The following is a 27238-nucleotide window of genomic DNA, read 5'->3' as shown; positions in this document are numbered from 1 at the left end:
CCCTAAATGCTGAAATCACTTTTTAATAGGAAGGAACATAAATTCCTGGCTTGCCTCAGAGTCCAACTGCAGTTAGCAGAGCTTTGAAAATCTGGGGCATTAGATAGAGGAACCCAGCCTTCCAGCATTAACTATGTAACAGTCAGAACTATGTGGAAAATATTTAGATAAGTCTGTGGGGTTCCCCCCGCCAAAGCCCTGAAATTCTGTCCAGGCCGAGATGCCAAGGCCAGTCCCCCCTCAGAAACGTCAGAGATCAGAGTGTTGTAATGGTCATCTTGCAGAACAGACACAAAGTTTTGTTTAGCCACCCTTGCACTACACTTGCTGGATAAAAATGAGTATCCCACAGCCAGAACAACTACTGTCTGACCCCTGGGCTGGAGGCAATGATTTCCCCACCTCCCCCCTCCTTCCCTCATAGCTGGGTGCCAGGTCAGCAGCAACGCTTCATGGTCCAGGCGTCCTTCTTCCACGCTCACCTCCACCTTTTCTTGCAGGAACCTGTCCACAATCGCTACAAGGAGCTTCTTGCCAAGCGGGCTGAGCTGCAGAAGAAAGTGGAGGAACTGCAGAGAGAAATCACCAACCGTTCCACCTCGTCCTCGGAGAGAGCCGGCTCTCCCGCACAGTGCGTGGCTCCTGTACAGACTGTTGTATAATACAGACTTTTTTTTTTTTTTTTGCGCCGAGTACCTTCCCGGGACCATGGGGGCAGCTTTTCTGAAGCCTTCTGGATTTCCAGTGTGGTGTCTGGGAGATGCCAACCTATTTATTTATTTTTCTCCAGGGTAATTTATTAGTACTGTAGCACTAGAGGAAGCTTAAGCAAAAACAAAGAAAGGCAGCCCCCTATGCAATTAACCTTCTCAGTGGCTAGATTATAATACAAGCTAATTGCACTTGCCACCTAAAAGAAACCTAGAGCTCTTTCTTTGCTCACTTATGTGCTGGAAATCACTTGGCTTTAAAGAGAGCCTCTGCACTAGAGTGAAGTACTGTGGAGGAAAAACATCTACTCAGAAGTTTGAAAAATCTTCCCTTTGCTACAAGGAAATATCAAACCTGAGTTTATATCGGAGCCTATAACACAGCTGTTAAGTCATGAAACCTTCCGCTATGGATGTCTGCATAGCAGTGTTAATGAGTTTGCCAACGTACTCAGAGACAAGCAGCAACAGAATCTGAAACATATCACCCTCCTCCTTGCGTTTCCCTTCGCTTTGATCTAGGTCATAGGAAGCCATGTAAATGATGCCTTACTCCAAGAAAGGGCAGCTTCCACCAATACAACATGGTGGTAGAGGAGCAACCTACGCAACTTAATTTCGTAGGACAAAGTTTACTTCTGTATCTGCAACTTTAGTCTCACTTACAGTTTACATGGGTGTGCCAGGACGCGACTCCAGCACCTTTATTTCTGCAGGGGGGGAAGCAGAGCACGGCTCCCCTGGGCTTTCTGCAGCTTCTCTGGCCTCCAGTGCCTCACGCTCAGCAGGGGAAAGGTAGTGGAATTCCAAGGGGCATGTGTGAACTGCTGGGATCAGTCATGTCATTTTGCTCGGATAATAAGCATAATCAGCGATTTGAATGTTTCTGTGCAGGATCATAGTGGCATACTTAAGGTGTTTCAGTTTTCTGTTAACTCATGGAAGCAACTGCGTATCAACCAAAGAAGCCTTTCTGCCTGCATTGCAACTGCTGCTTAAGGTTATTGTGGTAGATAAACAGCTTAGCCAGTTTCTGAGCCCGGTGTTTAGGTCTTTTTCCTCATAGCATACTTCAAGGATTAGCGTCACCTGACTAAACTTAAGTCATATTCAATTTTAATACAAAGTTTTACTGTAGAAGCGGAGATAAAAACCACACTTGGTAACACCACGACTGCCCCATGGCTCTTCCAAACAGGTGAGGCTGCAGAAGATGGGGCTTACAGTGAAGGACGTTACACCTGTGCAAGCATCTTTACTCCAGGCTGCGTCTCACCTCCACGCTAAGGAAGAGGGGCAGGGCTTGGTCCAGGTTCCTGTGTTGCTCTTTTATGACAGGATCCCATACTGCGGTCACCTCTCTAACGCACCCATCAGCATGCTGCTTCACGCTGCCTCTCTTCCATGGTAGAGAAGTATTTTCTGAGAGGGTACAAGAATGGACAATTTACGTGTCAGAAATTGCCCGTCAAAAGCCACGCTCCTTCCAAGGCAGTAACAAGGGTTTTCCCCTGCAGTCTCCATTTCTGCCTGCTCCACTGCAATCGGTGTCTCAGTACTTACACTGAAATCCACAGCCACCTTCCGACAGGCCGAGAACAGGCTGTACGGCATCACTGCATTTGTGAGAGGGGGGGCTGGTGTTATGGTTCAATAGTGCAAAGGATCCACACACAATACCTTCTGAAGGCCTTGGATTTGCTTTAAGGATAAAGGGCAGATCTGCTCTTACGTACAATCATTATAGATGGTTCATAGCGTTATTCTCTATTAGCAAAGTGACTATGTGTGTATATTTTGTTCCTTGATGAACACTGTTTGGTTTCCTTAACACTAATAAAAATTGATAAATGGGTAAAGTTCTTCCTGCGCCCTTATTTTCAACTCTGTGGTTCGCCAAAGGACTTCTAGTCATGCAAACATTAATCAAATAGCACTGAAAATTTAGTATGTGGAATGTAAATCTCTCTCATTCTTATACAGATGGTCTTGGAAGATGCTAATGTTCAAACTCTGAGATTTAGAGTGACAGGAAAACAAAATTCATCTCTGGACAAGTTTCTCTTATCCTATACAGACCAGTATTAATACAGATACAGTGTTTAGCTGCTCAATATTACAAAAATACTTTCACAATTTAAAAAAAAAATCAAATAATTTCTGCACTCTACAGTTCATTACCACAGTAACATCTGTGTAAAAGGAATATTCGCATTTTTCTACGTAACTCCTGTTAAGCCCAAATTCATGGATGGTCTGGCATCAATGCCTGCTCCTTGCTCTCACCCCTACTAGGCTTAATTCCAACGTGGGCACCTCATTCACTGTATGCAGCGCATAGGGAGCCTAAAATAGTTCTAAGCCCTCCATCACTGAGGAGCTGCATCATCAACTCATCTAAGGCAGCCTGAGGTAATGCTGACATTAACCCATCTTTGAGCAAGCTCATCCCCAGAGGCTCTTCCCAAGCGAAATTACCAAGTGTACTTTCAGCTCCGGTCTTTAGGAACCTCCAGGATGAGCTGCTCTCCAGGGGTTACTCCAGCTACACAGAGCCCATGTCCCTCACATAAACAAAGTTAAGGGGGGTGCCAGGCCTGGATAACAGCTTCTGCCTTCTCCCCTAAAGCTTCTCTAAAGCTTTCTGTGCCTCAGATGCAAGAAGACAAGCAAGGTGGATCACCTACAGATAGCCGAAATCCCTTCTGCCTGTGTTGACCCTACAGTTCCCCATCCATTAGCTACAGGCAAGGGTGGACAACCCTGTCCCTCACCTTAACCGCAGCTTGCCAGCGGCTCACATTCACCTCCCTGACCAGAAGGACATCCCGTCACCACAGAAAGCACACTGGAGGGGGCACAGTGCTGCAAACACTGAGGTAATTTAGAGAAGTGCAGCTTTCCCACAACTCATTCAACAGGCAAGCTGGCTTTATTTCTCAGCTGTATAAATGGGTAGTCCGGGTCTTCTGTACATTCCATTAATTGGAAATTCTTTACATTATTAACATAATAAATAACATTTACTCAGCTGTGCAAGTCAGAGTGCAAATCAAATTGCACCACTACTGAAGTAGATAGCTCATCAAAGCACATATTTAAAGTTAAAAGCAAGATGCCAGGGCTGAACGGCATGATTGAGGCACTTGCAATTTAAAACACTTGTGGTTTATCTCATGCCTTTACCACCCAAAGCTGCAGACTAGGAGATGGGTTATTATTCCCTGTCCTTTTGCTTCTTCATAAAGTACAGTTGTGAAGAAAAATTTCACTCTTTAGACTTGAATTTAATGAATTATTAAGCAAAATAATTTGGAAAAACTATTTTGCTCCTTTTTTGAGTACTCAAACATCCCCTGCCATTAATGCTGAGTAATGCAATGCAGCAGAACAAGAACTAGGAAAGCTTTTTGAGGAGAGCTACGCAGGACACCTTTCCAAGGGTTTACCTGTTCTCCCTTAAGACTCTCTCAGGGCTCGAGTAACTGCAGCTGCACACACAACAGAACTGGGAAAAGCCCTTCAGACTTCAGGTCACAGCATCATTTTCAAACAAGACGCATCATGAGAAGCCTCCCACTGCACAGTTCAACAACAGCGTGAAATCGCACTGGCATTTCACACACACCAACCCATGGTGCTCAGTGTGCTGAAACTGGAGGGACTGCTGGAGCCGTAACACGAAAGGAACTGGTGGAGACCTACGTTTAGATTTGGTGGCTGAGTACCTTAAAAATGAAATGTCTTTTAAGCTAGACCATAATATATACAATCACACTCAGGGATGGAGAGTTAAGGGCTCATATTTCAAAAGTGCACTTCACATCCAGTAGTCTCTTTCACACAGCAAGAAAGGCAGCTGCTTCATATCCAGAATGGGAGAAAGTTTGACTGGGATGGTTTGAGAACATCTCCTGCAGTAGAGTCAGTAGTCCCAGCTGATATCGTCTTTCTGTAGCGAAGTCTGTATGGTCTGCATGTCTCTCAACAACTGAAGATTTTTCCGACTCTTCTCTCCAGGTTTCACCTTGATGGGACCAGCATTCTTTCCCTTTGTGGTTACTGTAGTTGTTACTTTAACCTCACTCACGGGGAACCTGCTGTCTTTTATTTGTTTAGCAGAAGTCTTTTTGGACTTGCATTCTCTTTTAAGTCTCTCTAGCTGAAAAAGAAGCCCAAAGAAAAACATTAAGCAGTGACCTTGTTTCAGTTTGTGTTCTGCAATTGTTCCAGACAGCTGAAATATCCCACCACTCATCTCACTCAGTTAAGCAAACGGATGCGTCTAAGTTGCCCTGAATAATAACTATTTTATTTTCCTTACACAGCATTGCTGTATTTGCATCTTTAGAACTGTGTTCAGCTTATAGTCTGAACTACGAGGTTATCTCTTTAAAAACTGACAAGTTGATTACGGGGGAATGTCTCCATCATGAACATAATAGAAAAAAATTATATATGACAAAAACTTGATTTGCCACTGTTACCATTTAGTGATTAAAAAAAGCCAAAACAACAACCAACAAGTAGAAAACAATTTTTTCTATATATAGGTTACTAGAAGTTCCATGTGAAGAACAGCATTTCACAAGGACTTTCCCCAGGTGTCTGTGCAGCTGGTTGTCGCTAGGGACCTCATGCAAAGCAGTTGCTTTGGTTCAGCACAGCTGTTTCACATGTGCCAGGAGTGAGTGTGACTGATCAGAACACAGGTACCTCCTGACACATCAGAGCATGCAGAGCAGTCGACACACTGGAGGGAAGGGATGCCCTCCAGAGGGACCTTAACAGGCTTGAGAGGTGTAGCCATGCATGTAGCCATCATGAAATTCAACAAAGCCAAGTGCAAGGTCCTGCATGTGCGTTGGGGCAATCCCAAGCACAAATAAAGGCTGGGTGGAGAATGGCTTGAGAGCAGCCCTGAGGACAAGGACTTGGGGGTGCTGGTGGACGAGAAGCTCAACATGAGCTGGCAAATGCACGCTTGCAGCCCAGAAAGCCAACTGTGTCACGGAATCACGGAATCTTCAGAGTTGGAAGGGACCTCTAGAGATCATCTAGTCCAACTCCCCTGCTAGAGCAGGGTTGCCTAAAGCACATCCCTCAGGGCTGCATCCAGGCGGGTCTTGAAAATCTCCAGAGAAGGGGACTCCACAACCTCCCTGGGCAGCCTGTTCCAGTGCTCTGTCACCCTCACTGTAAAGAAGTTTTTCCGTGTATTTGAACGGAACTTCCTATGTTCTAGCTTGCGCCCATTGCCCCTTGTCCTGTCACTGGGAACCATTGAAAAGAGCCTGGCTCCGTCCTCCTTAAACCCACCCTTTAGGTACTTGTAAACATTAATCAGGTCCCCCCTCAACCTTCTCTTCTCCAGGCTAAAGAGTCCCAGCTCTTTCAGCCTTTCCTCATAAGGGAGGTGCTCCAGTCCCACAATCATCTTGGTTGCCCTTCGCTGGACTCGCTCCAGTAGTTCCCTGTCCCTCTTGAACTGGGGAGCCCAGAACTGGACACAGTACTCCAGTTGTGGCCTCACCAGTGCAGAGTAGAGGGGGAGAATGACCTCCCTCGACCTACTGGCCACACTCTTCCCTATGCAGCCCAGGATGCCATTGGCCTTCTTGGCGACAAGGGCACACTGCTGGCTCATGGATAATTTGCTGTCTACCAGGACCCCCAGGTCCTTCTCCTCAGAGCTGCTTCCCAGCATGTCCGCCCCTAACCTATACTGGTGTTTGGCATTCTTCCTTCCCAGGTGCAGGACCCTACACTTGCTTTTGTTGTTTTGTGTCCTGGGCTGCATCAAAAGAAGCATGGCCAGCAGGTCAGGGGAGGTGATTCTGCCCCTCTACTCCACTCTGGTGAGACCCCACCTGGAGTACTGCGTCCAGCTCTGGAGTCCTCAGCACAAGAAGGACATGGACCTGTTGCAGCAGGTCCAGAGGACGGCCACAAAAATGATAAGGGGGATGGAGTACCTTTCCTAGGAAGACAGGCTGAGAGAGTTGGGATTGTTCAGCCTGGAGAAGAGAAAGCTACAGGGAGACCTTATAGCGGCCTTCCAGTACCTAAAGGGGGCCTACAGGAAGGATGGGGAGGGATTCTTCATCAGGAAGTATAGCAATAGGATAAGGGGCAACAGTTTTAAACTCAAAGAGGGGAGACTTAGATTAGATACTAGGTAGAATTTCTTTATTGTGAGGGTGGTGAGACACTGGAACAGGATGCCCAGGGAAGTTGTGGATACCCCACCCCTGGAAGTGTTCAAGGCCAGGCTGGATGGGGCTTTGAGCAGCCTGGTCTAGTGGGAGGTTCCCTGCCCACTAGAGGGGGGGTTGGAACTAGATGGTCTTTAAGGTCCCTTCCAACCCAAACCACTCTCTGGTTCTGTGATATCTGATCAGAATTGTCTCCCAGACAGACCGCTGGGGGCCCACGAAGCAGGCTCACACCTTGCAGCCCTATGTGCTGTTTCTCAGATTGTGTATTGCCCCCCCAGCTTATGCTGTGTTTACAGAATTCAACAGCTGTGGGATTTGCTATCACACAGTAGACAATCATTCCCCTGTCTTGGGGATGAGAGGAGCGTAAAAGGCAACGCAAGAGCAGAAAGCTCTGCTCGGGACATGATGAAGAGTGGGCACAAGGCTGACATGGTAAGACAGAAAGGATATTCCTGCAGAAATACTGGGATAGAAAGATGGAGGCTTGCAGACTAACTTTGGGACATCAAAGCTAAAGCTAGGCACTACCGCTCTACAGCTATATTCAATTGCTGCTGAATTAGAATATAATGTAAAAAACCCCTTAATACAGAAACTCTACAGAAGCACAAACATAATCAAAATGAACTCACCTGCAACCGATGCCTCCGGACTTTGCTGATCTGGTCTGCCTTTGCTTCCATCTTTCCCACCAGCACCTCAAGTTCCCTCTCTAGATCTTCCCTCACAGCAATGGTTGGGGCTTCCTGGACAAGCTTTGACAGCTGCTGGTGATCACTAGCATGGAATTCAGACAGAACAAAGCCTGCATCAGACACCCTTGGCTTCTAGTGCTTGTACACCCAGTTCAGAAATAACACTTTTAGGAAACAATAGCGTCATCAGACATGTTCAACATGCCATAATGACCCAGTAAGAACAGTTTTGCTGGTTAACAGCATTGTTACAGTAGCACATCCTGGTGGCAGGGTGCTGCAACACTAGGTTTCAATAACTTAAGTAGCTTCAAACTTCAATGCACACATTCAAAATAATGAAATAACCCGTTGAGGGCATGATCTCAGCACTCACTCAGTTACTATTTTGTGTCTAGCCACTGCAGTTGCGCAGTGGGATAACAATTCATGTTCTGTTAAGCCAGGCAAGCAAAATGACCGGTAAAGATGTCCTTTAACGAAGTATTTGTCCGTTGCATCAGGGGCTGTTACCACACTTCTCCCCTACCCCTCACAAATTCAATACTGCTGCATATAAACACAGGTATGGAGTCCAGACTTTATCAGAATCCCTCTTTAACTGCAAGGAGAAATGACAGCCTCTACAGCCAGTTGAACAGAGATAAGCTAGAGATAAGCTAAAACTAACTCCTTTCTCAGGCAAAACCTTCCAAAAATACAAAGCATCTACACTGATAATCTGCAAGGAAGAATACACCAAACTCACAAACTCATCTGTCCAAATTCATCTTGTAATGTCAGCAACACTTCTGAGAGCTCTTCCTGGGATGAAGAAGACTCCTTTGGCAGAGATGACTTTCTGCTTTTGCTGGCAGGATGACCAGTACTGATAGATTTTGCCAGTGGAGTATCATTTACCACACGACTGTTACACAAAGCTTTCGTGTGCTGTTTCATCAGGTGTAGGACATGTTGCACATTGGCACCAACTGAATGACTGGGACTGGTAGACTAGAAGGAAAAATCAAAGAGACTTATTTTAAACAGCATTGTCAACAACCTACTTGATAATAATAGGTAACATTTAAAAACAATAATATTTTGATTTGCTGTCAGCAATGTATTTTTTTGTTTGAATGAATATGCACCAACAAGAACAGCTTGACAAGCATAGAGAAGACCCTGTTTTGGAAATGCCAGTTCAGCAAATTATCAGTATTCAACAAGCCTTTTGAAGACAAACTGGAAGAAAAGAGTCAAAGTAAATGAAATGATCTGACCACTGGGTGTCAGGAGTGCACCAAGCCAAAGCCACTCAAGGAGCTGCAGCTACTGAGCATTAAGCTTTGGAATTAAGCAGCTCACCTTCCCAGCTACAAAGGGTACATCACCCAGACACAGTCTGTAATGGGGCTGCGTAGTGAGATGGCTTGTATGAGAGCATTTCTGGAAGGAAAGAAGAGAGAAATGTTTATCGAAGATGACGCTACAGCAAACCCATTTTCCCTCTGCATTGTAATAAAAGAGGCAACCTACCTTCCTGTTTGCCTGCATGCACCCTAATTTTACTCCTCAGTAATTGCCCTTCTCTTCCCCCCATGTTACCTTCTCTGGCTGCTTAGTTTTCTTCCTGGGCTTTCTTGCTTTTGGAGAAAGCAATGGTGATGCTGCTTGAATCAGTAGTCTGTTGGTTTCCAGGCCTGTCTGAAGCTTTAATTGAGGAAATAAGGGGAGTTACTGGAATTATATTAATAGTTAATCAGAGACAAAGTAAGCTGAGATTTGCAAAACAACAGTTTTTAAAATACAGGCTCTCTGAAAGCAAGGGCTGCAAGACTTCAGGATGCTTCTGTAGTCCAAGGTCAATTTAAACCTGATCTAGTTGAAGATGTCCCTGCTTACTGCAGGGGGGTTGGACTAGATGACCTTTAAAGGTCCCTTCCAACCCAACACGTTCTGTGATTCTAAACATTGAATAAGAATACTTCCTCTGGTAGCACTACTCATCACTAATCCTAGCAAGTTAGAGAATGAGTCTTACTGCATTATTCCCATGCAGGCAAGCGCCAAAATGTCAGCTGTGCTTTACACTTGACAAGATATTAGGGAAGTCAAGCCACCCAACCCTGCTCAATTGATCCTGTGGCAGACAGTAACAGACAACTATTTCTTCTGTTCTATTAAATTTGACATTAAAAAAGGGAAAAAAAAACTCAACCAAATGTCTACTAGAAGAGATAAGGTTAGGATTCTCACTGTCAACAGTGAGCTCTACATTCTTCACTGTTCCTTCCACAAGGAAGCTATGGCACAGCTTTAGAAATCACCTCCTAACCAATCTCAACTAGAAGCATTCACAGAACAATTAATCCTGATTAATTTGAGACAGCCTTTCCACTCTCCCCCCAAACTCACAGAAAGAGTTGATGCTAGAGCCTACCACATTACCTACATACTTCCTCAGCATACAATATTTAATGAACACAACGCTTCCAGGTTAGAAGACCAGTGTCCTTATGGGCTCGTAACCAATAGTATGTTGCCTCTTTTCTGCCTTCATGTACAATATTTCTAGTTAGAATTATGAATAAGGGACTACACTTGTTGACCTTGATTTATGTAAAGCAGAGATCCCCATGCGTCCTCAACAATGAATTTCTACTCCTCTTTTCCAACTAGCTTCTTTTATTGAAGAAATCAAACTTCAGTGCACAGGTGCCGTTAGAAAAAGGTTTCCAAAAAGCTCACAGAACTTCAGAACATTTGGTACCTCACACAGATGGGAAAAAAAAAAAAAAAAAAGACTAAGCCAAGGCTTTCGTTATTTTATGTATGGGAGGCACTTTCAGCAAGTTTAGTTGAAAAGTTGGTGTAAAGGAAGGGCTAATTACAGTGCATACCAGTACAAAAGAAATTTCCTGTTGGTTACCTCAGCTGCTTTTTCCTGGACAAGCTTCCTCGCGTGTTCTTCCTCCTGAAGCTTCTGTTCCAGCTCTTTCATTTTTTTCTAGTCCAAGTTGAATAAAAATAATAGCATTACTAATGAAACAATCCTTTTTTTACTGAAGCCTACAATACTAAGAGCCTGAGCAAAAGTGTATCAGTTCAACTTACGACTTAAAACTAAGTGAAGACTTCAGCATTAGAATGACGGCTGAAATTTTGTCTGTACAAGTACAGCAGTCAAAGGCATAAAGACAGCAGTCAAGCACTTAAGCTTAAAACCTAACCGATTTTTGTATTTAAATTCAGACACCAATTGCGGAAGTAAAATCGTAGCCTACAGGGAGAATAATACACAAGGCTCTCTCTCCCTCTTCAGTTGTAAAAACAACCTAGGAAGTAGATTGTTTTGAGCACATTATCCTGAAAGATTTTATAGAACAGAAGGGCTAACAAAGCTATATCGCAAATCATTATAAGCTGAGAGATACTTGCTTTATTTAGATCACTAAATTTCTGTAACTTAAACATTTAAAAGAGAAAAACTTTTGAACTTATAATCAACTTATTAATAAAGAAGAGGAGGGAAGTTTGTATGATGCCTCTGAGATATCTTTAAGCAAAACTGAAGCAATTTCATCTTTTTACGGCTAAAAATGTGTAAGTCATCTTTTGAAAGCCCCTTTCAAAGACAATTAAGGAGGAAGGCACACATTTCTTTGTAAACCCTCCAACAAGATGAAAACCTTTTTTAAAGCAGGATACACTTAAATTCCCAATGTGAAAGTTATTAAGTAACTTTCTGATTTTATACAGCAGAGTGAAAACATGATCCAGTGCTCCAGTACACAAAACAGCTTCCCTTCTCTTCCCCTAAAGAGTGACCATTATTCACAGAACCACTAATTAAATTTAAGTCAAAAAAGCATGCAATTCACAGTAACAGCTATATTTGTACACTTCTTTTTTTAATAAACTCAAAGAGCTTTTAAATATTTGCATTCTGCTCTACTTAAGCATTAACCACAAGATTAACATCACCAGCTGTTATACAAAGGTGTTAAAAGGCAAACCCCTGGATAAACACTGAGGACAAAGGCACTATATATAAAGGAACCAACTTTTTCTGTTGAACAAAAGAACTCTTTTGACTAATTTTTTTTCCCCATTCAAATCAGTTATATTCCAGGTAACTCTAAATAATCTTTCACCCTTTACAGCATATGGCACAATTCTTGATTTCCACGTGGCCGGTCGCACAAAGATCTTTAACCTGTTACATATGAAAGAATTTTTAATGTGGAAATTCTATTTGAACAGAAGACTGACGTGAAGCTGGGCCAATGCTTCTGTACCAAAATGAACGAAGTATTCACTCAGCCAGCTGTTCAGCTCAAACTGCACAGGAAGAGCGTCAGACCCTGTTGGAAGTTATCTATCCAAATTATTTTCCCAAAATGGTTTTTTTTTCCCTTGCTTATAGAAAAATGTATCACTCAATCCATCTTCCAAACTCAGCTCTCCCTTAGGCAGACACAGATTACTGGGGACTGAGGCCAGAGGGCCAGCTAAGAGCAAACACACACATGCTCCCTGGACACACTGCCCATCACGTAAGGTAGCATGGCACAGAAGGGCCCTGCAGGTCAGCACTGGGCTACCTAAAACGCTCTGCTCCATCATCACTAACATCTGCAAAAAATCTCAGTGAAAAAAATACAAATATTTCAACATGTATTTTTTCCCAATTTCTAAAGAAATGAAGTTTCGTGTGATCACCTTACCTATCCTTCTGGTTGCCACTGAAATAAATTTCAAACAACTTTAACCAAAGACAGAAAGTTTTGAGCCCTCAAAGATACAGAACACCTGTATTTCTAAAAAGCAGCTGCTGTGATAAACATCCAAATTAGTTCCACCAGAGAGGAAATGTCTCCAGTGTGAAGACAGCTTTTACCTCTGTGCTTAACTACCTTGCAAATTAGCACCTGCTTGACAGCTGAGCAGTCAGCTTACACCCAATTGTAACAGGGCAGGTGCTGCTTCTCACCACCTGGCAATTTAAGGATACAGGAAAAATGAGAGGTGCAGGTAGCGTACAGCCACAACAGGATGTGAGGATTCATTATTTCTGTTGTTCACAGAATGGTGTGGTTTTATTAAGTCTCATTGTTAGCATTAAGTCGCATTGTTGCGGGGATGAAACAAGGAAAGCCAAGGCTGCCTTGGAATTAAACCTGGCTAGGGATGTCAGGCTCAACAGGAAGGACTTCTACAAGTATATTAGAAGCAAAAGGAAGACCAGAGAAGTTGTGGGCCCACTGCTGAATGAAACAGGAGCCATGGTGACGGAGGATGCGGAGAAGGCGGAGTTACTGAATGCCTTCTTTGCTTCGGTCTTTACTGCTCGGCCCAACCCTCAGGAGTCCCAGGCATTAGGGGAAGTAACGGGGAAAGAAGACAACTTCTCTTGGGTTGAGGAGGATCGAGTGAGAGATCAATTAGATATTCACAAGTCCATGGGCCCTGATGGGATGCAACCGAGAGTGCTGAGGGAGCTGGCGGAAGTCATTGCTGGGCCACTTTCCGTCATCTTTGAAAGGTCCTGGAGAACAGGCGAGGTGCCTGAGGACTGGAGGAAAGCCAACGTCACTCCAGTCTTCAAAAGGGGCAAGAAGGAGGAGCCGAGGAACTACAGGGTGGTCAGCCTCACCTCCATCCCTGGAAAGATGATGGAACAGCTTGTTCTGGGCATCATCTCAAGGCATGTGGAGGAAAAGAAAGCTATCAGAAGTACTCAACATGGATTCACCAAGGGGAAATCATGTCTGACTAATCTGATAGACTTCTTTGATGGCATGACTGGATGGATAGATGAGGGGAGGGCGGTAGATGTGGTCTACCTTGACTTAAGCAAGGCGTCTGACACAGTCTCCCACAACATCCTCATAGGGAAGCTTAGGAAGAGTGGGTTAGATGAATGGACAGTGGGGTGGATAGATAACTGGTTGAAAGACAGAGCTCAGAGGGTAGTGGTTAGGGGCACGGGGTCTAGTTGGAGGTCAGTGACAAGTGGTGTTCCCCAGGGGTCAGTACTGGGTCCAGTCCAATATATTCATCAATGACCTGGATGAGGGGATAGAGTGCACCCTCAGCAGGTTTGGTGATGACACAAAGCTGGGGGGGGGCGGCTGACACGCCAGAAGGCTGTGCCGCCATACAGAGAGACCTGGACAGGCTGGAGATTTGGGTGGAGAGGAACCTTATGAAATTCAATAAGGGCAAGTGTAGGGTGCTGCACCTGGGGAGGAATAACCCCATGCACCAGTCCAGGTTGGGGGCTGACCTGCTGGAGAGCAGCTCTGTGGAAAGACACCTGGGAGTCCTGGTGGGCAACAGGATGACCATGAGCCAGCAATGTGCCCTTGTGGCCAAGAAGGCCAATGGCATCCTGGGGGGCATCAAGAAGAGTGTAGCCAGCAGGTCAAGGGAGGTCATCCTCCCCCTCTACTCTGCCTTGGTGAGGCCACACCTGGAGTACTGGGTCCAGTTCTGGGCTCCCCGGTTCAAGAGGGACAGGGAACTGCTGGAGAGGGTGCAGCAGAAAGCTACCAAGATGATTAGGGGACTGGAACATCTCTCTTATGAAGAAAGACTGAGGGATTTGGGTCTCTTCAGTCTGGAAAAAAGACGGCTGAGGGGGGATCTTATCAACACTTATAAATACTTAAAGGGTGGGTGTCAGGAGGATGGGGCCAGGCTCTTTTCAGTGGTGCCTGGGGACAGGACAAGAGGTAACGGGCACAAACTTGAGCATAGGAAGTTCCACCTAAACATGAGGAGGAACTTTTTTGCTTTGAGGGTGGCAGAGCACTGAAGCTCCAACTCTGGAGACATTCAAAACCCACCTGGACACGTTCCTGTGCAACCTGCTCTGGGTGACCCTGCTCTGGCAGGGGGTTGGACTAGATGATCTCCAGAGATCCCTTCCAACCCTGTGATTCTATGATTAAGAAAAGATCCATTACTACCAACTACAGTTCTTGAAAATGTGTCATCTACATATACCTTCAAATTCTAGCCATACGCAAGACCAGAGCCCAAACCACGCTTTTAGGGAATAATCCCATCCCCTTACTCCATCCTCAGACACAGCCATGCTCAGACTCTCTCCATCAGCTGTCCAGAGACTGCACTGTGGGACTACAGTTGCAATAAACTTACACTAGAAAAAGCTTCTGAGGCAAGTACTCCAATTAGGAGGCCTTCACATGAGTAAGAATCTCAGCATTTCCTTTTCACAGCTAACATTAATAATGACAAATTGCTTGAAGGTAACACTTATAGCTAAGTAGTGGCTCTGCAGGTTTTAGAGATTAAATGCTCTCAGTAAGATCCACACACAACTTGTGCTCCAGCAGTGTCTGAAATCAGAGGCAGTTAAATCACTGCTTGCTCATGAGTAGTCATCTCACCACTTCCCATTCATTTCAGTGCACAAGGTATGGAAATATTCTTTTTTATCTACTTCTTGCTACAACTTAAACCTGCAAACATTCCTACCAACTAAAGCAGAGACTGAAGAGGCAACAGATGCAACTGTTTTGAGCAAAGTGTGCCATCATCCTTCCAGGATTACAAGGTAACACTTGACACATGGATGCTCACATAGAAACACACCCTGCAAGCACAGTGCCAGATACACCTGTCAATTAGAAAACAACTCATGACAACAAAGTGATCACAAGGAAAATGACCTTTAGTCAGAACTAAATCCAGATTTCTCAGCTCCTACAATTGATTTAAAATTTTGTGACTTTAACACCCAATTCCACTAAAATAGACTTGTGACAACCACAAATTCCTGAAGATATCAGAGACATCTAGTTTGATACAGGAAAAAACCCAAACAAACACAAACTGTTACGCTGAAATTATGTTTGCAAGCCAGGTACAAAAAAACCCAACCATCTCCACCAAACTCCAGCTGCTATGAGTCAAAAGCTTGATAAAAGCCCTTGAGAAAGGAACTCCTGTTGCTGAAACAGTTATTTCAGCCCTGGAGGAGCCTACTACTACTTTCAGTGAACAAGGCCCAGGAGACATCAGCTCTGACAGAATCCGGCCCAGGTGAACAATGCAGGTACTTTTACTCCATAAATGCAGCTTACAAAAATGGGGTGTAAGGATCTTAAACAGCTTGTTACAACTGCCTTCAGTCAGGGACTCACAAGAATAGCTGTCGTGTCTGAAGGTCCTGCAGCAGACCAACTAGCTAAAGATTTACTATCAAACATCTCCTTGTGTACTCCTGGAAAAACACCATCTACTGTAGCACCTGTTAAGGGCTGGAGTGCAGGGTGGCAAGCCTACAATTTTGATAGAGTCCAGAGCTGTCCTCAATACCACAGTCTAATCATGTACTATCTGCTGCTTTTGGATGGAGGAAATTTGCAGGTAGAAGCCCAGTTAAGCCCTCTGTTCCCATGCTTAGGAGTGTTGTGGTCTCACTATAGCAGCGGGAAGAGGTATGTGGACCAGACTTCAGAAGCCAACACTACAGATGGTACACAGAAAGAATATGACCAAATACAGTTGTGTTGAACTTATAAAAGCTACAGAGTCAAAAGGAATCCTGAAGAGGCAAACTGATTCAAACACTGACAGACAGAGCTAGAGGCTAAGCAATGCCAGGCTCCAGAGCTCTGCAAGTAAAATAACTAGTAATTATTTTCCTTAAGGAGAAGGGCAAATGGCTAAGAGGAAAAAAAAAAAAACAAAAAACAACAAGCAAACCCACATAAATCAAGTCAAATCTGGGTCATAACAGAATATAACTGCTAGCATCCAGCATCATGCAAGGCAACTCAGAGGCTGGCAGCTTAGGAATGCCCACAGTCCTACATGCCTATGCACCAACTAACCACAAAAAAGGCACACCAACAGAGACCGCTAAGGCTAAACAAAGTGTAGTGACATAAAGCCTACTTAGACTTCCAGCAGTAACTGCAAGTTTTTACAACACTTGCTTGAAGAAGATATTTAGTTGCTTTCTCCACAGCACAAAGTTTTGCTCAGCCCTATTATTGACATATAGCTATAAAGTGCTGATTACAATAAACAAGATAAATCTGATACAGTATCCAGTACAAATGACAGACCTCTGCTATGGACTGCATGGTAGTAAGTCTGCTGTACTCTTTTTCCAGCATATCCAGCTTTTCCAACTTAGACTGAACATGTGATTGATCAAGCAGCCGATCTCTCTCCAACGAACCCTTGAAGGGAGAAGTGAAAAGCAAAACAATTATGAGCACAATAAACCAAGACCATCTATAGTAAGCCTTGTGTCTGCAGCACAAAAGGAAACCATAAACAGTCCAAAGTAGCTACTACTTCCCTCTGTGCATTTTTAAACGGTGCTACAATTACGGAGCAACTGCGCCACTGGCTCAATCAACACTGGGAGCCTCACACTCAACCAGATTCAGATGGGAGAGAATTCTGCAGAGTCTCTTCTTCCAAACCCAATGTGGTAAAAAATTCTCATTACTCAGCTATTAGAGATAGCTTTCTGTATATTTTTTCTTCAGTAAATATCTAATAGAGTGAAACAGGATAGCCACAGAGACCAATGAACAGAGCTCTAGGAGATCCATACTCCTATAAAACAAAATTCAAGTTCACTTTAGATATAGGCCCAATCCCAGAATCACTGATGGTGGGAAATAGAAATTTTACTATTATTTCTACAGAATCAGTATTCAGCCCCAGTTTAGCAAAAGCAGTACTAGTAAAGAAAATCCCTTAAGACCCGAAGAGGGAAACACAAAAGGGAGGATTTTTTCCCAGTGGCACGTGGGTATGTAACACTTGAGGGATAAGGATGAGCTTCTGCAGTAAGTCAAGCACTCAGAAGTAATCAATTCTTATTAATATTAGAGCCTGATACTGCCTTAGAGACAGGTCAAAGTCCAAAAATACCACAGTCCAGATAAGACTGGGAAATTTAAGTAGGAAAATTATCCACACCCAAGTATATTAAGGCTATCCAAAATAGACATCCATGCTTAAAGATAATAAAATTACAGCAACTACAAAAAATTATGACATAGTTCATGATTTTTATAATTTAACTCGAAGATAATCTTGAGAACACACCTGTTTCTCCAAGAGATGCGACTTCTCATCTTCTGCATGCTGGATCATTCTTCTCATGTAGTCCAGCTGTTTCTCTAAAAGGCTGCACCGAGACTCAGCAGCTGCCAGCTGAGAAGCCAGTTCTGAAGTTAAAAGGCAGAAAAGTGAAACCATGCACTGATTGTTCCTGGGATTTTTTTTGTTTTCGGGACAGCACCAAAACAAACAGGAAAAGGACCATCTAAAGAAACCCACTGACTAAGCCTCCTGAACTTCTGTATGCATGCAAATCCTTGAAACAAAGTATGTTTTTAGAATTATTTATTGTAAATCTGTGTGTCACTGCAAAAGATGCTGAACAAACTATATTAAATTAATTAATTAAAAAATAATTCTCAGCACAGAAAAGACAAGGACCTGTTGAAGCAGGTCCAGAGGAGGGCCACAAAGATGATCAGAGCACCTCTCCTATGAAAACAGGCTGAGAGAGTTGGGGTTGTCCAGCCTGGAGAAGAGAAGGCTCCAGGGAGACCTGTTAACAGCCTTCCAGCACTTACAGGGGGGCTACAGGAAAGATGGGGACGAACTTTTTAGCAGTGTCTGTTGCAATAGAACAAAGGTTAATGGTTTTAAACGAAAAGAGGGTAGATTCAGACTAGATATAAGGAATAAATTTTTTACAGTGAGGGTGATGAAACTCTGGGCAGGTTGCCCAGAGTGTTTCCAGGGATAGGGCATCTACAACCATTCCAGGCCAGGTTGGACGGGGCTTTGAGCAACCTGATCTAGTTGAAGATGTCTGTGCTCATTGCAGGGAGGTTGGACTAGATGACCTTTAAAGGTCCCTTCCAAACGAACCTATTCTATGATTCTGTGAAAACAGTTTTATGCATTGATAAAGCTCAAATTTCATCCACAATAGTGTTCTGTAGTATCTATATAAAGTTTGCAAAAACCTTGATTTTTCTTTGACACTTCAGTCTTGTCATGCTCTTTGTGTTGCATTTGTTCACTCAGCACTTTTTTATAGTCTGCTGTTTCTCTGCTGAGGTGTTTTACGTTCTCCTCTGCCTGAAGCCGTTCTAACTCCAGTCGATGAATTTTTTCCTGGAGGTTCTTCAGAGCAGAAAATATTGCTGTAATTGAACAAGTACCTTTTATTAGATACCATCAAATCGCCACTTCAAGAAAACATTGAACTTGAAACCTTTTGATAAAAGCATGTTATGTAAGAAAGTCAGTGTTCCTTACCAGCATCCAAGGCTCCTTCCAGGAATTAAGACCCGCTTCCCGTGAAACCATAACTGATCCTAAAACTAGTCTCAAATGAATAGATAGGGCATCTATTGGTGCATACCTTCATCTGAAACATTTGGGAAAGATGCATCCATTTCCCAGAACAAGACACATAAATATTCTGTAGACTAAGTACAAACAGTGCATCTTCTGACTCTTTATCAAAAGGAAATGAAAGGTCAGAACTAGGTAGCTAAAACAGTGTCAGCTCTTGTTATTATTATTCCTCTACCAGTGCATGCTAGCACAACAAATACAAAAACACAACGTTCTTATGAATAGTCACAGAGCAGAATAAAGATTAGCTATTAGACAGACCATAAAAACATTTATTTAAGTGGCAGCTCTTTTTTGATTCTTCTGTTTTTGCACTTGTGTTCTCCTCCTCCCCCCCAAGACATGCATCTCCTTTTGAGCTGAAAAACTTTCCCTCTTCCTGTTCCATTCCCTGCTTTGACAATTACTCAAGAAAACCTTTATATATTCATCACCACAAAAAGAAAACAGTTGTAATAGAACTCACATCACCTTGCAATTAGACCATCTGCTGGTAATCTGATGCATTACATCTCTTAGCTGTATTGTTTAATTCTGCAGAGGGAACCATAACCATAAACCTATAAGCCCTATATAGTCCTGTTAAAGTAAAACACAGGAACATCTGTACACAGAGCTCATATAGCAGACTAATCTGCAAGGTCACATTAACCCACTCCTTTGTGCTTAAACTCACACTAGAGAAAGAATACACCACCTTTATTACCAAATGCACAAGCACAGAAAAGTTGAGACTGCGTATTTGTTTGAGTTTCAGATTACGAAAAACCCCAACAAACAATAGTTATCAGAATTCATTTTACCAGAGTAAAAAGTCATCAAATCTTGAAGTGCAGAACAGCACATTCTAACGTGACATCAACAAAAACTACCTGCTTTAAGGTACCTGTTAGGTAAATAAGAAGTGGGTGACAGCAGTCACAGTTAAGGAGAAGTTACAGACAGCTCGGCCCTTTTTGCAGGATCAGAGTCACCAACTGTACCCTCTTCTCTTTACTTATGTTACAGTTACTAGGACTCAGCTGAAATGGGCAGAGTTGAAACTATAAACAGCTTTGTTACCTTAGAGCTAAATTGAAATCTCTGTATATTTACAATAATGACTAACAAACTACAGGAATGAAGCAATTCAAGAAATGAATAGATAAAGATAAAACCCAACAGGATGCCAAGTATCATTCAGTCATCGTTAGAGTATTAAAACCAACTATGTATGCTGAGACACGCATATATACAAATAAATTCAAACCAAAATAAGCAGAATTTACTATATTTAATTTCAGGATTTTTCAGTATGATTTTTTTTTTTAAATTAGGGGGTGGGAGTAACAGTAAGGACCCCCAAGCACAATCAAACCTACTTTCTCATCTGAAGTTAATTCCAATATCCTTAACCTTACTGAAATATACACTCCAGAAGACTTTTGCATTTTTAAAACCTACGCAAAAAGCGTAAGATAGTGTCATCTGTCTGTTGAATTGAATATTAAGTATATATTAATAGTTACATAATTATTTTTTTTAAATAAAGACATTTCATAATTTTTAAAAAGGCATATGACTTATCAGATTGTCTCCCTCTGCCTGTACTTATTTCAGAGTTGGCAGACTCCCTGCTTGAAAAAAGTTGCCAAGTGAAAACTTGGAAGTCAGTCACTAATGCAACATAATCTAAAAAACCACTCCTGCATCAGTAATTCATATGGAAGCTCTTTCCTGCACATCCAATTCTTTATCTGCCACAAGGTTCCTTTAGTTTTGTATCAACTGCACTCTAAAAACTGACGGCATTGAGCATACACTACATTTTAAATAGCGCTCCAAGAATTGAGATTTCATCTTCTAGGTCGTTAACATAGAAGTCTCTAATAATTCAGACATGAATTATGTTACTGGAACTGGGACTTGAGCCTATCATGCTGATTTTTCTACTTAGTTTGAGTAATATTAGGATTTATCCTAAATCTTTCTCACTTTTCTCCTTATAAGGAAAAAATATCAAGTTTTTCATGTAACTCCATGCAACTTGAGTCTTAAAGGGAGTATTTTTGCAGTGACCCGGAGCCAAACAGCTCACATTAAAGGATCAGTTCTGCTCTTGCCTCCCAACTCCCTAAGCTGCCTCCTATACATATCCCAAGGCAGGTCTGGAGTATGTCTCATTGCACGACAAGCCAAGGCACTAAAATAACAGAAAACTAACCAAGAATGTTTCTGTTCATGTCAGGTCAGGCAAGACGCATCTGCTTATCTGGAGATGAACACGAGGACCAGAGTGGGAAAGAAGGGAGAAGGAACAGCCTAGAAACGAGGAAGAACAAATGGGAGTAAAATCGCCTCCCTTTTTGGTGTTGTGAGCTCTCAGTTCAACACTATGCTGAACTTTTCTGTATCCTCCAAGCCTTCACTGATATAATAAATATTATTGCTATACTCTTTATCTATAAGTTTTAATATTTCAACAGGGCCAAGCCTCCTCTTTTGCTCCAAACCAGTCTGGGGATTAAAGTATCCTTATTTCAAACTCAGCTATGAACTCAGGAGAGGAGGACTGGAGAAGGGGCAAAGAAAACAAGTCAGGACAATTTAATGAAGTACTCAATTTTACAGCTCTCTCCTACTGAAAAGGAGCATCTTTCTCCAGCTGTAAGAGTACCTCTTTCATTAGGTATTCTTCAGAAAGAGAAGCGCTAAGGACCTACAAAACAGGTAACCTGCACATCACTGGGAAGTGATAAAAATATAGTAAGACTGCAACCTTTGTAGATTTGAAGATACAGTACTTCACCACATGATTTGGAGACAGGTAAGAAAATAACCTTGTTTATCTATTACCTCTGCTGTTGCTTTCAGGATATGGAATCACTGGTTTCCGTGGGGAGCGCAGCAAATCTGAATTAATAAATGGCTTGTACTTTGGATATTCTATAAATGAAGCTGCAGAGAGTCCATCTGTGGCTGATGCAGAGTTATGAGTTTTGTGCAGATCATCCTGAAAACAAAACAAAGCCATTATTTAGCACATTTGTTCCCCTGTCACAACAACAAAACAGTAGAATCCAATTAGTTGATGTGTAGAAGTACTACTGCAGGAGACTAATACCTCAAAAGCTGTATTTCTTTCCTTACATCAACTTTCCAAACATTCACTGTGTTTTGGATGATGCAATGACCAGAGGGGCCCACCTAGCTGTGAACACACTGTGCAGTCGGGACACCATTGAACTGTGTGCTTTCTAACAAGATTCTTCTAAGCAAAAGGGCCACAGCACTCGTATAGCATGTTTATGGGTTTGACTCAAAAACTGGCTACCTGGCCTAAGCTTTCTGGTATGTGTATATGAATTAAATAAAATATTAATGCTTATTTTTACTGTGCTAAAGTCATTTCTCTCAACTGTACCCACCACTAAAAGTTTCAGTAACAGAATTTGAAGGTAACCTGAGAGAGAAGTGGGCTGCAGGCAGATGCAATGCTCCTGCAGCTTTCCACAGAGCATTTACTTCACTAATTTGACAACTGAGCAATTGCTGATCTCGGCAGGGTTTTTTTAAGCTTTTGCAAACACCAATTATTGGGAGCATATTGTGACTTAAAGTACAGGAAGTATTTGTGAAAGTATCTCATAGAAAATCAGATATCAGCTCAAAATGCATTATGAGGAAGCAAAATAATACAGGTGACAAAAATTAAGAAAATGTGTAAGTTATTTAAAGCCTATACACAGCTAATTTCCTCTTATAAATAACAAATGATTTGTTATGCACAAGAAAATTAGGACCCTAAGTACCCTGAATGTATCAATCAGTATTCCTACGCACAGTTTTATGAATGCTTTGCAGTTTGCATTTATAACATTTCCTACACAACCTAAGTGCTTTTCTTGGAATAACTGCATTTGCACAAGAACTTTTGCTACCACAGATGGCCAATTAGAACACTAATCCCTAATTAAGAATATATTTACAAAAATATTTCGAACAGATTTTTGCACGCGTGCACATACACGCTGTTTTATGCTCAGCAGCCATACTGGTCTTTGTAGAATGTGTAATGTTAAAGTCCAATGAAAGCCTGCTAACATTAAGATCTAAACTTCACTCCTGCAAAAATACCGCCAGCGCTACAGGATACTAAATGCAGAATAATGAATAAGACCAAATAACAAAGGCAAAATGAACCAAGCAAAACACAGTACTTTATGCAGCAGGCAACAGAATAAGAGGAGCAACACAAACCTCAACAGCCCAGACAGCAGAAACTATTGATTCAAATATCCATCTACTATTTTTGTCTGATATTCATTCAAATCAAAGGTACCCCACAAACCAGGCAAAAGAAAAGGTGAATGAGTCTGAGACCAAAGTAGGGCTGCCAGCATCACAATTTTTCTCGACATCTTTTATTTTCCACCTGTAAAATCTCATCTGTGGGTTAAAAATAATTACATAAAAATCACAAACCACAGGGGTTTTTTGTTTGTTTTTACTGGCATAATTACGCGTTATCTAGCCAACAGCAGACTGACCCAAAGAAAATGCTAGCATACTCAAACATTTGAACGCCAAGTTACACAGAGCAAAACAAATACAGGCTTTCAACTAGTCGCCTGTCTTCTAAATTTCAGCTGCATGCAGGTATAATTTGAATAGCAGAATAGTCAGTACAGCTATCTGCTTGAAACAAATACTGAAAAAATTGTCCTGAAATATTGTCTATTGTATAGGCAATCGTTCTTTGCCTATGCAATATCATCTAAAGAGCCACTTGCTACCGGCTATATTTTCATTATATGTTTAAGAAAAAGACTATCTTATATTCTGTTTCACAGTTACTTCTCAATACACCTGAGTGAAAAACTGAGAAAGTTTATGAAACAGCATTAAGGAATCTCCCATCACAAATCTCAGACAAAAATATCACACCTATTCTTTGCTCTTCACTTTCTCTCAAGTCATTAAAAATTACGTAAGTCTGTTTCTGCTCTTGGAAATTCTCATGGGGAGCATCACACTGCGATGCTCAGGAAAATCCTGAAACATAAAAAAATACGTATGAAAATCAGGGAACACCATACATTTGTTCTGAATCTCAACCAGGCCACATTTGCTAACTAAATTTCCTCCCTTTCTGGGTACTCCCTATAGTCTTTCTTTCCTTAAGCCACACTAAAGCCTCATAATCGTAAATGAAGAAGCTTAAAGGTTCCACGAGGAGCTAAGTGCAACACTATGATGTAACAGTCACAAGCTGAGCACATTTAACCTTCACAGGTCTGAGGACATTACCTTCCAAAATTCATTGCTGCTGCCATCACTGGCCTACTCAAGCACGCAAAAGGAACATTAAAACAGAGCAGTGACAGCTTAACACACTAGCAGCATGCAGTGACCTCCTGAAGATTCTGAAGCCTGAACACAGTAGGGGCAAAAAATAAAGACACAACCTCACATAGACAGTTTTCAAAAACCAATCAGCAATTTGGGGCAGAAGGACACTTTTCAAACCATGCAACCTGTATAGATGGTAAAAACGACCCACCATAACGCTGTCTCTTCTCTGATGCAGTAAAGAAATACAACACCATGAAAAACTATCCAGAAGACTATTAATCTCAGTGGTATACCAAATGTTTCAGCAAGAAAAAGGTAAAAAAATCTCTATGTTTTTGTCATTATCATACACAATTTGACTAGATCCAATATTAAAAGTAAAAATAGCAATGATTTATAACAAACTGTAGAACTAAAGAGGGAGAAATTTTGAGCATTTGCAGGAAGTCTCTCTGGCAATAACTGCAGCAAGAAAGCATGAAGACACCAAGCCTTTGGTACCAGCACTTTAGCACTGGGAAAAGGGACTTAAATAGAGTGGATGTATCACAAATTCTACACAGGTGCTCAGAACAGGGGGAAAAAAAAAAAAAGCTTGGTAATGCTTTAAATGACACCCAGTAGTCCTCACACTCCATTAACAAAAGGAAAAAAAAGAAAAAAAAGAAAGAAAAAAAAAAGGCTGAAATAGGGGAAAGTCATCTACAGACTGGGAAAAAAACCAAAATAACCAGGTATTGAATTCACCAAACATAAAATACCCAAGTACTTAGTTATCAGAACTTACAAAATAGCTATTTTGGAAAGACAATCTCAATTAGCAGCCCGCCCTTGTCCCTCAGTGCTGCCTTACTGGGAGAGCAGGGAAGGAAGAACAGCCCCTATCAACCAGAGACCAACCCAAGTGCTGTCTGTGCCTGCCTGATAGAACGCCATGTCAGGAGTGCCCTAAATTTGTATAACGTCTCTAGTTAAAAGCAGACATTAAAAAGTTAACTTAGTCAAGCCATTACATAAATGAAGGGAAAAAAAAAAGAGAAAATGTTGCCACAATACAGTATTTTTTGTTAAGTTTCTGCTGTAGCATGCCAGATGTATTAAAAGCAACTATTTTCAAAGCTCAGGAAGTGTAAAGTTTGCTTTTTGCTTTTTTTCAACACATACAGAGTCTTCAGTAGTCAACTTTTTTCCTAAAAGTTTTTTTTTTGTTGTTACTAACTAAATTAAGTAAACAGCCTACATTCATCTACTTAAGACTAAAACTAGTTTCCTTCCATCTTTCTCTATGCATGCTAGAAAAAAAAAAAAAACCAAAACCGTCAGGAAGGATATAGGATATATCCTGCTGTCACCACTCTTGTTGGTGCAGGTGTAAACACGGGGGCACACTGCAGAGGCGGAGACAGAGAATACGAAGCTGGGTGCCCACCATGCAGTTATGGAGACCCCAAACCATGAACCCTCACGAGACATATCTTCCACACCATCATGCTGCACCCTTTTCACCATCTCTACTCCTCCTACATAAGGCACAGCTACTCACCAAAAAAAGCCAATCAAAAAACCCACTTGACTTCAGAGAGCTACAAACCTCAAGCCAAAACGTGAAACAAGGAACCCAAGTGGAAACTTGTGTTTGAGGCGATGATCTGGTGGAGGCAGGCAGCCCCAAACACCCAGCTCAGTGCAGCTCGCTGTGCTTGCTCCAGCCCAGCCTCAATTTCTTCACGCCACCTGCCTGCGGTGGACTCGGGTCCCGTTCCTTCTCTACCCTCAGCACCTTGAGCAGGACACGAACAAGGAAATTCTGTCCCTCTGCACACCACCACCTACACATTACCTCCAAACCTGCCAGCTGCTCCTGCAGGCCTAAGGACACAGGCATACACTGAAGTTAAACCTCAGTTTAAGGGAATGTTTTCGTCTCGTAAGTGGAAAGGAGCTGACGCAAAATCCACAGCCAGCTCTCCAAGAGCAGCTCGCTGTGCCAGCCTAACTGGACCGTAATTACAGTCCAACGCTTAATTGAGCCTCACCTGCCTTTGGAACAGGTGGTTTCAGGGTCACGACCCCAAGTTATTTCTGAAAACAAATCGAATTACAAAATTTTAATCCCATTCACTTACAAACACGCTCTGCCGACACTGTCACGGGAAACGGTAAGAAGGCTGCTACCACAGTACCTTTATCTTTTTCTAGCTCTTTTATAAAACATGTGTGCATATATGATAGGTTTTAATACATTTAATCGCTGCATTTAAGAGACACAGGAGCTTTCACCGCCCGCGTTGCTCTGGGCAGGCCGGGGGCGAGCAGGCCGCTGCCCCGGACCCCGCCGCGGCCCCGCTCCGACCCTGACCCCCAGCCTGCCCACCATTCCCCTCACAGCGGCTGCGGCGCGGGCGAAGGCCCCGGGCCCACCTCCCCCCTCATGGCCGGCGCGGGGCCGCACGCCTGAGGAGACCCCGCCGGCGCTTACACCCGGCGCCGTGCAACGGGGGCGAGCCAGGCTCTTCCCCCCCTCCCCAAGCCGCCATAGCCCCCTCAGAGACGCGGCCCAGCCTCACCGTGCGCTGAAGACCGCGCGCCGCCGCCATGTCGGCCGGGGGCCCCACGCTCGCGCCTGTCCCTTTAAGGCACTCCTTTCGCGCCGATCGACTCCCACTTGATTGACACCGCGTCTTGCCAATGGGAAGGGAGGAAACGAGGCTAAGCCCCACCCCTGAGCAGTGCGAGCCCCCGTCGCGGTCTCAGATTTGAGTGACAGCTGAGCTACCCAATAAAATAATAAGAAGGGCGCTTTTCAGCCAATCGAAGGGGACGAGACAACAGAGGCGGTGCGGCCTCCTACGGCCAATCG

General features: G+C 42.9%; 2 protein-coding genes across 7 annotated transcripts in view; one reads left to right on the top strand and one right to left on the bottom strand.

Annotated features, from left to right (window-relative positions):
- MTMR2 (myotubularin related protein 2) overlaps positions 1-2561 on the top strand; it is a 65421-nt gene extending 62860 nt beyond the window's left edge. For all 5 annotated transcript variants that reach the window (XM_054191868.1, XM_054191886.1, XM_054191877.1 and 2 more), the window contains exon 15: positions 501-2561. In XM_054191868.1, coding sequence (XP_054047843.1) covers positions 501-662 — 162 coding nt within the window. In that variant the 3' untranslated portion in view covers positions 663-2561. The remainder of the gene's footprint in view (positions 1-500) is intronic.
- Positions 1805-27040, bottom strand: CEP57 (centrosomal protein 57). Of its 2 annotated transcripts, XR_008464914.1 has the most exons (12): positions 26946-27040; positions 21880-22036; positions 18648-18827; positions 17713-17834; positions 16713-16829; positions 10538-10615; positions 9214-9318; positions 8974-9054; positions 8375-8619; positions 7564-7708; positions 4160-4872; positions 1805-2132 (listed from the first exon to the last, which is right to left on the bottom strand). XR_008464914.1 is itself a non-coding variant. In XM_054191918.1 (11 exons), exons 1-11 carry the CDS (start codon positions 26973-26975, stop codon positions 4636-4638), a joined length of 1497 nt encoding a protein of 498 aa, XP_054047893.1. In that variant the 5' UTR covers positions 26976-27040; the 3' UTR covers positions 1805-4635. The 2 variants fall into 2 exon arrangements, 1 of the variants encoding a protein (XP_054047893.1); XM_054191918.1 differs by having other exon boundaries at positions 1805-4872.
- Between the last annotated feature and the right edge of the window lie 198 nt (positions 27041-27238).

Source organism: Rissa tridactyla, chromosome 1 (genome assembly GCF_028500815.1).
Source record: "Rissa tridactyla isolate bRisTri1 chromosome 1, bRisTri1.patW.cur.20221130, whole genome shotgun sequence".
Taxonomy (NCBI): domain Eukaryota; kingdom Metazoa; phylum Chordata; class Aves; order Charadriiformes; family Laridae; genus Rissa; species Rissa tridactyla.
This window is presented reverse-complemented; position numbering and strand designations above follow the sequence as displayed.

Excerpts from the sequence above, each read along its gene's own strand:
- CEP57 (XM_054191918.1), bottom strand. The coding sequence starts at position 26,975 with ATGGCGGCGGCGCGCGGTCTTCAGCGCACG. Across the intron at positions 17,835-18,647 it reads AGTGTCAAAGAAAAATCAAG|AACTGGCTTCTCAGCTGGCA; the intron begins GTTTTTGCAAAC and ends TTTTAACTTCAG. Across the intron at positions 4,873-7,563 it reads TCCGGAGGCATCGGTTGCAG|CTAGAGAGACTTAAAAGAGA; the intron begins GTGAGTTCATTT and ends CTTCTTTTTCAG.